General features: G+C 35.5%; 1 protein-coding gene across 1 annotated transcript; it reads right to left on the bottom strand.

The window, feature by feature from the left end:
- Nucleotides 1-2063: 2063 nt before the first annotated feature.
- On the bottom strand, nt 2064-12840 carry ptk6b (PTK6 protein tyrosine kinase 6b). Its single transcript, XM_073823358.1, has 8 exons — nt 12373-12840; nt 8364-8485; nt 8086-8246; nt 7618-7786; nt 5613-5771; nt 5301-5482; nt 3936-4089; nt 2064-3586 (listed from the first exon to the last, which is right to left on the bottom strand). Exons 1-8 carry the CDS (start codon nt 12786-12788, stop codon nt 3408-3410), a joined length of 1542 nt encoding a protein of 513 aa, XP_073679459.1. The 5' UTR covers nt 12789-12840; the 3' UTR covers nt 2064-3407.
- Between the last annotated feature and the right edge of the window lie 124 nt (nt 12841-12964).

The raw sequence follows: 12964 nt of genomic DNA, 5'->3' as shown, positions 1-12964 counted from the left end.
CACCCCTCCCCCCTGCAATAATGAGCTTCTCTGTGCCTGACTGAACGCACACACATACAGTAGAGACATTCACCCAGAGTGACAGCAGGTTTCTGAGTTATTTTTTTAATTTTCTTTAATTCATTGAAGCTTGTATAAAATTTATATTTCCAGCACTTGCTCAGAATGATTAGATCTCTGTGTGAAAAAAGTTTTAAAGAGTTTGGATGCTGCACTTTAAAGATATAAAAAATTAGGGTTATGTTTTTTACTACATCTTTAAAAAATCACCACGTCAACACCGTTCGAGATATCCAAAATCCGCTCGCAATTTAACATCTTCTGAATCTTCTCTTCATGTTAAAAAAGTTTGGTGTGAACAGCTGGTTGTTCTTAGGAGGAGTGTGAATTTGTTTTCAACCTGATTTTTCAAAAAATCCACATTCAAATCAAAATAGCCGGCTTTCTGTTGGTCTTAGCTAATGAGTTTGATTTAGAAAGTTGTCCAGATTGATGAGAACAATATAAGTACAGAGTTTGGTGACTGTAGGAAAAACTAACCCCCCAACTTTTGTCAAAAGATGGCGCTATAGAGTGCCTGCTCCACACCCATTTATGACCTTTTGCCAGTGTCTAACTATCATTAATATTGATGTGTGTGTTGAGTTTCATGAAGTTCTAAGCATGTTATCTGCCTTGAAAAGACAGGAATCTAATTTTAAAGTTTGACACGTTGCCATGGCAACAGCATTTGATTTATCATCGACCCCTTTACATATTCTTTATCGGCCGTGTTTTGACATGATTTTGATGAAGTTTAAAGAAAATCGAGTAAAATTAAGAGGCTGATTTCAAAGCATTTTGAAAATGACACGTTTCCTGCTGCCAGTTGGTGGCGCTATAACTTTGACTCATAATAGTCACATTTATGGAATCGGCATCATACAACGAACAAACTGGTGAAGTTTCATCAGAATCAGGCAATGTGTGCAACAGTTATTAGACACTTCCTGTTTCTCATTTCTCGCCAAAATTTTGTCCTTGCCACGGCCAAACCGTTCGAGATATCAAAAATCCCCTCGCAATTTAGCGTCCTCAATGTCTTGAGATCATGCTGACCAAGTTTGGTGACAATCCTATAGAAATCCTGGGAGGAGTACGTTAAATTCCAGAGCATGCGCTTTTTAAACAGCCCTAAATATCTCACTTCCTGTTGCGTGGAGCCTATGACATAGAGTACAAAAGTTGTTCAGCTCGATGAGTTCTATATGTGTACCGAGTTTCATATCAATACGCGCAAGTATGTGTGCGCAGTACATCAAGTTTTCAAACTGTGTTCCAGGGGGCGCTGTAGAGGCCCTGAACCACGCCCGGGTCCCAGCCTCTGTGGCGTCCGGACGACGGCAGATTCCAACGTGTGTGCAAATTTTCAAGAGTTTTTGAGTATGTTAAGGCCCCCAAAAGTGCCCCAACGGTTGAAAAAAAAACAAAACAAAAAAAAAAAACAAATAAGAATCCTTAGAAGAACAATAGGGCCTTCGCCCTTTTGGGCTCGGGCCCTAATAAACACCTGAGCCAAAATGTATGCAGTTGGCATTAACACAGGCACACTTATAACAAAAAAAGTCCATAAGGTCGGACAAGGGTTAATAACATTAAATAATATTTCTACCGAGGGGGAAGAAACGCAATTTCTATGATGGTACTCTCGTGAACGCGCACAAAATGTATTCTCGTAGCTTCATAAAAATACGCTTTGGGCTACTGGTGTCACATGGACTGTGTATGCACTGAAAAGAAAGCTCAAGGATTTCATCAAAAATATCTTAATTTGTGTTCCGAAGATCAACCAAGATCTTCAAACATCATGAGAACGACAGAATGTTCATTTTTGGGTTCAATCCTCTAAATTGATATTGCAAAGTGAAACCTATAAAAAGATTAGAGACAAAAAGGTAACAGGATTAAAATAGTCCATAATATATAGTAATATATATTAACACACTGGTAGTTTGTAATGTTATTCCAAAAATGAAAACATAATGGCAAGAAGTAGCAAAATTATTTTAAAAAATCACCCCATGTACATTTCATTCTTTTATTGTCAAAAAGAAATATAGTAGATCTTTCTACTGTCTTTATAAATATATGCTAAAATGTGCTTTGTAAAAGGAATAACAGGAATGACCCTGTCTCTGAATACGATAATTACAGTGATGAACATGATCCCATACATCAGCAGTTCTTGTCTTGTCATTATTGGTGAAACTTCAGTGTTAGAAAACAGCTTATTTGTATGTGAAACACAGCATCATAAAAAGCCCTCATACAGGTATATTGTGTTTGTTGTTGTAGTAAAAGCGTGAAGGTGGCAGTTTATGATTTGGCCAGGTACATTCTTGGCCCATATGCATATAAACGTGATGAAAATTTTCTGAAATCATTTTTATGCTGTTTCATGCTTTATCATATCCACGCTATGAGTAAATGACATGCCACTAAATAAAACTGAATAAAAAAAAAAAAAAATACACACTTAGTTGCAAGCTAACCACTAAAATAATAATGTGTCGCCATCTGCTGGTGACATTTCATATTGTACAGGCCGGATTCATTGGTTCACCTATTCTGAGAGATAACTAGGTTCAACAATGACTCTATAGATTAGCTCATTACCAGCAATGCAATTTAGAATATTACATTTGCCAAAACAAACTGTGTTATCTAAATAAGACCCTTGAATTTGCAGATAAAGCGCTAACATATTCTATGATATATCGGCAGTCCTGCCCTGTAATTACTATTTCCTAACATATACATTGTTCAGTCAATACACAAAGCAATAAAGCATTAAGTTTTTAAATAGATTTATAACATTTTGCAAATGTTCTTTTAACAAATTCATGTAGCTTCATACTGAAAATTATAATTCCACTTGCATATTTGCATTGCATTTGCATTTAAGAAATCTAAAACATTAAAAAAGTACACATATATCTAATACATTTTTTAAAATTCAAAATCATATTGACAATAAAACAGACATTTCAACTTATATTTTAATGCCCCTGTACTTGACTGATAGTCATTACAGATTAATTTATTTTTTTTGGTGTGCAGTATTATCAGTATAATCTATTCTACCTTAAAACAACATTTATTACAAAAAAATGAATTCTTTAAATTCAGTCAATAATTACTTTAAATACAATTTTTTTTTAAAGTGCTTCATGCATGTGTCTTCCTTATTATTTGCAAAACTGATATGGTGGACTAATCAACAGTCCATCTAATCCATTAAAGATTATTGTATGATGCATCTGTCTTTAAGAATTGATCAAGGTCAGTCTTGTTTTGCTATATAGAAATTAAGACCACAGGATGTTTGCAAGGGGTGGAATCTAACTGTCCAATTCACCTAAGTCCCCTTAGTCGCTTTGATAAGTCTCTAGCTCATGCCTCAGAATCTTAAAAGTCGGACGGTCCTCTGGCTCTGCTCTCCAGCAAGATCGCATGATGTTATAAATGACCTTTGGACATTTAGATGGTGAAGGCATTCTATAGCTCTGAGTTGAGACAAGATGAACCACTTCATGATTGCTAAGACCTATAAAAGAAGGTACAAGGCTTACAGAGACAGATTCAAATTATAATGCCTATCTATCTATCTATCTATCTATCTATCTATCTATCTATCTATCTATCTATCTATCTATCTATCTATCTATCTATCTATCTATATATATATATATATATATATATATATATATATATATATATATATATATATATATATATATAAAGGTAACATGGTGAACGAAACATTTGTAATCATTTATATAGTATAAAACAGTTTAGTAATTAAATTAAAAATAGAAAATTGTAAATAGAATATAACTGATAAAAATTCAGTCCAAAACGAAAAACAATACAACAATTAGCATCTTGAAACTGACCTGGATAAGGTGTCGCTCCATATGTGACAATTTCGTAAAGGAGAATCCCAAATGACCAGACATCAGATTTGCTTGAGTAAAGGCCATGATTGATAGCCTCCGGCGCAGTCCATTTATATGGTATTTTCTTGTCATCAGATATATAAACAGGATCCTAGATATAGAAGATTAAGATTGAACCACTGATGTCACATGGACTATTTGAACAATGTCCTTACTACTTTTCTGGGCCTTGAACATAGTAGTTGCATTGCTGTCTATGCAGGGTCAGAAAGCTCTCAGATTTCATCAAAAATATCTTAAAGGAACCGTATGTAAGAAATTTATGTCAGTTAATCATAAAATGGCCCTGACATGTCACTAGACATTAAGAAATCATGTTCATTTCAAATACTTATATCACTGACAACAGTGGTCCGGCCAGGATATTGTCATTTAAAAGTGAGAGTTGCAGCCCTCAACTGATGTTATTGTTGTCATTTTGTGTTTTGGTCTGAGGCTCCACCCTCCAGCTGTCTACCAATCACGAAGTCAGTAGAGTTTCGTCATCCGGGTTGCCAGCTCTGTTACAGCTGCAGCTATATGAACGTGTCGGATAAAACATGTATAACGTTACGAAACGTAAAAGACCTCGTTATGAATCCGAAATACGTCGTGACAAAGTCCGAAATAAAAAAAGGATTTGTATAGGATATGCCTTTGAAAGAGGGAGACGGCTGAAAACGGAGAAGAATTTGAAGATAGACGCCATCGTTGGTAAATTTCTCCTGGACAGGTAAGATTCATCTATGTTTGGCTAACTTTGCTTCCGTACACAGTGGATTTCCCACGGTCGGCCGTGCTAAATGCATTCATAAAAAGCTTTATATCGCACCACTAGCAGGGTATGAAAACAATCTATGTTCCGACTGAAATGTGGTATTACAGTACATCTTTACGAAATATTTGGCTAATCGTCATCTGTAAATTTTTGCGATACATAATTACTTCGCAAAACATCTCTTGTGAAGCATAAACATAATTAACAGAAGAAAAACAAATTTCTGTGTAGGACTCGTCACTTGCCATTGGAAGCTCTTTGTAGCAGCCTACTGCTGCAGCTTAGCTGGCAACCTCGAGTCAGGGGGGGAGCGGGAGGGGGTACACCGTTCTACAGTATTTTGAAAGTGATTGCAGTACCAGTTTTGGCCGCAATCCTACATACGATTCCTTTAACTTGTATTCTAAAGATGAATGATTGTAATTAATGTAATTAATGACAGAATTATTATTTTTGGGTGAACTGTCCCTTTAAATTTCGAATTTACATGTATTTTAATGTAGTATGTGTAGCACAAAAATACACAGGATATTATTTTAGCTCACCTTAATGACTCGAGCTAGGCCAAAATCAGCAATTTTGCAGACATATCCCTCTCCGACTAGAACATTTCTTGCTGCAAGGTCTCTATGAATACTGTTATTTGCCTCTAAATATGCCATCCCATCTGCCACTTGAGTTCCCATGTCGATCAGAGACTCCATGTCCAGTGCCTTACCCTCTGGTTCTGATTGTGATATATAAAAGGCAGATTATGTTAAGAAGTGAGAGAGAGAGAAAGTAAGACAGCAGAACTTCATCAGTAAATAACAAATATTAATATTAGAGTGACACATTCCCTAAAATGTAAGACTGACTTTTGAGGAAATTCAGCAGGTCTCCTTTCTCTATTAGTTCAGTGACGATGTAGAATGGAGGGGAGGAAGCGCAGACTGCAAAGAGAGAGATCAGGTGCTTGTGACGCAAACGCTTCATGATCTGCACCTCCAACCGAAATTCCTTCTGCTCGAGAGCATCTGTGTGATAAAAAGAGAGACATTTTATTTATTATTTGGATTTATTAGAAATATATGCATTGATCAGTTGTTATTTCTAAAAAATATATTTGGTGTTTATTAGAGAAAGCTTAATTAGGGAAAAATACATTTCTATTTCAAAACCTCTTTGAATTTTGCTAGATTTATGCTTAAAACAAGAAAAACAATCGACAAATGGAGTGTTTTGGAAGTCATTTTATAATACGTAAATTTGTCTTATTGAAATTTTAGACCTGCGTGGACTCGTGATACTTTCCATAAATGGCACTAGGGTGATATAGAGAAAAATTATTCAATTAAGTAGTTATTTTTGTTTTCTTTGTGCACAAAAAGTATTCTTGCAGCTTCATAAAATTACAGTAGTACCACTGATGTCACATGGACTATTTTAACGATGTCTTTACTACGTTTATGAGCCTTGAATGTGGTTAGGACCCTTGCTGACTATGGAAGATTTGTGTTCTGAAGATGAACGAAGGTCTTACGGGTTTGGAACGACATGAGGGTGAGTAATTAATGACAGAATTTTCATTTTTTGGGTGAACTATCTCTTTAAATGTATTTTTTTTCTGCCTGAGGTGTTCAGTTGCAGATTTACCAGTGTAATGTTTAGGATCACTGCTATTCCGCATGACCTACATGGTGTTCAGCCTTAGCACACAAATACTTCAGCAGCCATCTAATGTGTGCGCTGTACAATCCAGAATCGTTGGTTGTAAAAACTGTGAAGTATTCATGTCCTGAGGCTGCAAAGCAGGTGGTTGCCTTCATAAGGACACAGTTATTTAGCTTGAATTATGTATATATTTTTGCCCAATGTCACATTACTCATTTACATCCAAAAATTGCCTATCCATGTCATGCTTGTTCAGTTCCTTCCCTGAAGGAAATTCCTGAACACTGTAACTGGCAAAAGTAAGACAGCCAACAGACCCTGAGAATCTATTCTATTTCCTGACAAAGATTTATATTAGTTAGTCTTTAGTAATCTTACTAACTTCTGATCTACTGCATTGAAGAATTAGTTCACTTCCAGAATAAATATGTCTTTAATTCTTTATTCAAAATGAAATGAACATTCCAAGATTTGTCTCTATAAAGTGGACAGTGGGGATCAATGGTTAAAGATCCAAACTGCAGCTTTAAGGGGCTCTACACAATCCCAGCCAAGGAATAAGGGTCTTGTCTAGCAAAACTATAGAAGCTGCATGAAACTGCAATTTGGACCTTCAACCCACTGATCCCCATTGAAGTCCACTAAATGGAGAACAATCCTGGAAACCTTTCTTTTTGACTAAAGAAAGAAATACATGAACAGCTTGGACGACATGGACGCGAGTAAACTATCAGGAAATTCTGGAAGTGAACTAATACTTTAAACTAAAACATCAACAGCCTTGTCCTTAAAAAAGGTCAAATCCAACATTTTCCTAAACAGTCAATGCTGAATCAAAATTTGTCAGATTTACACTGCAAAATCTTATACACTCTTAAAAATAAAGGTGCTTTAAAAGGTTCTTTTCAGCGATGCCATAGAAGAGCCATTTGTGGCTCCACAATTCGGTTTTCAGTCAAAGGTTCTTTAAAGAACCATCTCTTTCTTACCTTTTTGTAATCTGAAGAACCTTCTTTCGCCACAAAGAACTTTTTGTGAAACAGAAAGGTTCTTTGGACGTAAAAGGTTCTTTATGGAACCATTTAAACAAAAAGGTTCTTCTATGGCATCGTGAAGCACCTTTATTTTTAAGATTGTACTACTTGGCTTTGCAATTTTTGCATTTTGATTTTCAGCTCTACTCTCTGGTGCATCTAGCTGTGAGCTCACCATTGTTCTTGAGGATTTTAATGGCCACTTTAGTTTGATTTTTCCACATGCCGCTGAAAACTTGAGCAAAGTGGCCACTGCCGAGCTGCTTGTCAAGAGTAAACTGTTCTTTAGGCAGTTCCCATTCATCGACTGTGGAGTGTGACAGATCCCCCAGAGTAGGCCTTTTCTACAAAAACATGAGACAGTGGTGTCACGAAGGAACGTTGCAAACACATTTCTTCTATGAGGACTACCTCACATATTCACTGGTTTACATGCTTTTCAATCAGATATCAGCATGTGTTTGCGAAGTACAGTGAACAAATGGCTTCTTAAATTGACATTCTTATGACAATGAAGAAACTCTTTCAAGCACTTCCTCATTTGACAAAACTGAAAGAGTACAGGAAAATTAGGGAGATATACTGTAAAAAAAAGCAGAGGAGGGAAAAATAAGCAAAAATGGAAAGAGAAAGAGTCTCTTACCCGAACGCATGGTCGCTTAAGTAGGTCAGAAGTGGAGAGGTGGTGAGACTGATAATATTCAATCAACTGTAGTACAGTGTTAAACTGAGGAGATGGATCCACATGGTACTGACCACTAGTATGGAAGATCTTGAAGTGCTTAGCTTTGCCCTGTGATTTCACTAAGAGACAAGATTCAGACGTTTAGTCCGAAATTGTACCTTTATGGATTTCAGTGTGTGCTGTAACAAACTCCCTAATGGCTGTCATCAAATGGAAAATAACACACAAACACACACCTGAGAGTGCATAACCCATGCTGTCAGACTCACTGATTCGCACCAGAAAGCATCCATCACCATTTGCTTCTGACATGAGGTGACTCAATGCCTCAACACGGCTCATCTGCCCAAAAAACCATCTAAAAGAAAGGAAAAAAAAAACATCTGGGTCAATTGGTGATCCTCCACTATTCACATTTATTGAATGATTTGTTGATGAATCAAACTAATCTGTTTCTTTCGTTCAACTCTGTGTCAGTTCACTTACTATAGATGGCTGTTTACACCAAAGGCTAATAACTGTAATTATAACTAAAGATAACTATGAATCATTCTAAATCTCTCAGAAAAGGGAAGTCTACATCACAGATATAATGCTAACAGGCACAAGATACCAGAATTTGACCTGAGAATTATTTCTCTGATAATATTTCAGCAATCGAGTGATGAGTGATTTTTCTCAGCAGTGTAAAATCAGAACTAGCCAAGCCGGATTTGTGAAAAAAAATCACTCTTTTGATCTAACTGTTTGAACAGGCAAAACATTTAGAAATTGTTTGCTAAACAAAATATGCGCTGAATGAGGTGGATATTTAGCTTGCAAATGTTGTCTATCGTTTGTCAATGACAGAGCAGCTCTTTATTGCACATACAGCTGGTAAATGTCTGGTAACGATGATTTATAACAAAAAGAGAAATAAAAAGATATCAAAATACGGGCCTGTGGCCCAATACTAATGAAAGACTGCAAACAATGTGTAATTAGTGATATGACTGTATATTATCCCTCCTATTCATGCCAGGGTCCTGATTACCCTTTAAGGGTTAAGTTTTTGATAACAACTGGCTGCCTTATTGTCACATCAGTGCTAGTGTGAACTGACCTTAATATGGTTGCAGCTCACTGGAGGGGTAAATTATAAGACAATAAGAAAAATATTGGTCTATTCCCTGTCTAAAGCTTCGTAAGACTTGGTATAGTGTGGATAAACCAATGTTTTATGTATTTTGAATCTTGAAATCTTTGGTTATTTAGGAATACTATATTAAAACAAATTTCTATTTATGTTCCACAGAGCCAAAAAATATATATTCCTTTAATCCCTTTAAATCATCTGCACGTGATACCTGGTACAAAAGTCAAACATCAAGGTGTGTTTAGACTATGTGCAAGGTGCATACCTATGGCAAGCATTTTAGCTTAAAATATTCCCAGCGTTACTCATTGTAATTGCATTTTTTTTCAATAACAATATAATTAGAGAGATCTATAATTAAATTCTTACTAGTAACAATGCCAATAAGAGAGCTCTCTATATCATTTTTTACTGGTTACAATTAGAGAGCTATCTAATTCAGTTCTTACTAGTAACAATTATGATTGCTCTACTTGAAAGAATTCCAAATAGAGCTATTTATTTAGCTAATTAAGAGCTAATTAAACATATCTTTAATGTGTTTAAAATTATAGAGCTCTGTAATTGCATATTTACTAGTAAGAATTCAATTAGAAAGTTCTCTAATTCAGTTACAGAGCTCTGCAATTAAACATATCTTTAATGTGTTTTAAAAATTATAGAGCTCTGTAATTGTATTTTTACTAGTAAGAATTAAATTCGACAGCTCTCTAATTGTAAATGTTACTAGTAAAAATTGAATTAGAGGGCTCTCTAATTGTAATTCTTACTAGTAAAAATGCACAAACCTACACAGGGTTAGTAATAACACACATTGTTTAAATATTTCCACACATGCTTGCAAAACAAAATTTTCTTTTCAAGATATTGCCGAATATTTAATTTACTATAGCAAAAGTAAATGGGGCATGTTGTCACAGTTCCATTCCTTTGAAGTCAACAAAGAAACATTAGTGACGGAAAGATTGGATCATTTTACAGTCTCTGATCTATGAATCTCACTCATCAAAATGAACAAATCTTTTTTCAAGATTTCATTCATTTCAGCAGAATATAATTAAAATGTATGTTAATAGCTAAATTCGATGGCACATCTACTTACACAACATTTCTAATAAGACTGTTAATGCAATAAAATTATAACGCAACCAAGGCCAAATTATGAGAAGCAGAAATGATTAATTCATTGTTTCAGATTATGCAGTCAGTTAATTTCCCTCACCTCCTGATCTGTATTGTTCATTCTTTTGTCATGTCACATCACATCCCTATAAACTGAAGCTATGCAGTTATGTACCAGAAACAGAATTGAGTAGTTCATCTCTCGAGTCTTTGGGTTTGAGTCGTTTGTTCTTTTGTCACATGCCTGCTTCCTGGCTCAGTATCTTACAACAAATACAAACATTACATATTATTACCTGTATGCTGTTATTATATGTATAGCTATCTTTGCTTTATTTGTATAATGAGGAAATGTCACTCTGATAAAGTTTAAAGCTTCTTTATTACCACATTCAATGTTACACATCATGACAGAAATTCACAACTGTTTAAATTGTAAGAAATATAAGAGGTACAATTTGAGACCAGAAACGCATCACATAACTGTAAATGCGTTTATAGGGAAGGTTAGGAATAATTAACTAATTTCTGTATACAATGCTGCTGTTGTGACACATGACAAAAGACTCAAAAGTGAACTAATCATTTCACTTTCCAGCACAGACTGCACAGCAACAAAAATTAAGTAAGTGTGATTGACCTAGGAAAATTAAGTTAATAAAATGCAATAAATTAAGTTGAAAGAACTTTTTTAGGTGTTACCAATTGAAGTAATTTTTTTAAGTTGATCCAACTGTTCACTTTTTACAGTGTATGGGGCTGTCACCAGTTTTGGGTAAAGTTACTTTTAAAAGTAATGCATTACAATATTGAGTTACTCCCTAAAAAAGTAACTGATTATGTTAGTTACTTGTTATGGAAAGTAATGCATTACAGGGCTTGCTTGTTTGTTTGTTTTTTTAATATAAAAAGTTCTGTTTTTGTCAAATGTAAAAGCCTTTTTTACACCAAAAGCCTCAGGCTTACAGAAAAATAAATTCATGTCTCTACAGTAGACCGCAGAAGAAAAAATGTCAACTCTTCAGCAATAAAAGAAAGAAAACAAATGTTAGGTTATTATTAAGTCATTTTTGCTTATTAGTATGGATGAATTGGATCATCGAAGGTCGGCAGCAAAGACTTCGGTTAATAAAATGGGATTAAATACATAAAGGATATTTGTATTATGTAACGTATTTCATTATTGCAGGTTTGCTTTGAATTTCACAGTTTTTATTCATTTTGAGGAATACTGCATTTGTTTTTTTAGTGAGTGAGATGAATTCTCACTAAAGTAACATCTTACTCACAATTTCTCTCAACATGGGGACAGGAGAGCTTTTAATCAATAAATACTTTGAAAAAGTAAATGGCGTTACTTATTTAAAAAAGTAACTCAGATATTTTCTTGTCAATTAAAAAGTAATGCATTCACTAGTTATTAATAGTATATTAAAAGTAATATTGCGTGGCCAACACAAAATGAACAAATCCCTCACTGAGACAACTTGTCGCTCCCGAGTCATATTAAAGATTAGTTAAATTTAAACAAATCGTTCATGAAGGACATCACCAATATACACTGTAATTATGAAACAAAGTGACATATTTGTACTAGACAAATGTGAAATTAATGTGGATAAAATTTTTTTTACTCTGAACCTTGGATTTACACAAACTGAGAAAGTTACTTTGTGCCCCGCTCTCCCCTAACGCTGAGAACATTTTAAGATAAAACGGCTTGCCATACCAACAGGATTAAAACTGTCTGGAGTAAACTAAATTGATTATAAACAAATCGTGGAAATGCTTAATTCATTAGCCTACAACAATAGTGACTCTGAAACGTAAATGAACTATATAGATTACTATTGTTTATATACTGATGGAAAGCTAATTTAGAGACTGCATCTTGCACACGTTTGGATGTTTTGCTTTACCTGCTCTAGACACTAGGAAAGTGTTTACAAACTAGCTGACTACTTTTCAGAAATAGCTTTGCCACTCACGGTTGAGACTCTACGGAGTTCGACTCCGCACGTGTCAGATAATTGTATGGTGCATAACCGGTTTTCACACGGCCGTCAGTGTCGGTTTTCCTCGCAGTCCACCATTCTTTGGAACTGTCGAGAACCTCTAATATATCTTCAGCTTTGAACGATAACTCCGTGTCGTCCCGTGCCTCGAAGTCCCAAATAGCCTTATAAAGGACTTTCTTCGGAGTTTGCGGCGGCGGCAGCGGCACAGGCAATCTCGGCGTCATCTCTGTGTAACGGTCAGGATCAGAAGCCGCATTATCGAGCCCCTCGCCTTTACTGTCATTTACAGCTTTCACGCAGTTTTCTCCGTCGGTCGTTGGGGGTCCGTATATTCTGTCCCATAATGCCTTTAGACAAGGGCAGGCTTTCCTCCAACATTCCCCCATGAGGTAAAACTGTCCCCGAGAGGCACTTGCTAGTGGATTCCCATATGAGACTATTGGTTTAGGGAACTGATACTAAAGTAAAACCTTCCGCATTCGAACCACGCCTGTGGACGACAATGACACAAGTTCATTGGGCTAAACAGGCATACTTTATTATTTGAGGTTAATTGTTTACA

This window comes from Garra rufa, chromosome 18 (genome assembly GCF_049309525.1).
Source record: "Garra rufa chromosome 18, GarRuf1.0, whole genome shotgun sequence".
NCBI lineage: Eukaryota > Metazoa > Chordata > Actinopteri > Cypriniformes > Cyprinidae > Garra > Garra rufa.
This window is presented reverse-complemented; position numbering and strand designations above follow the sequence as displayed.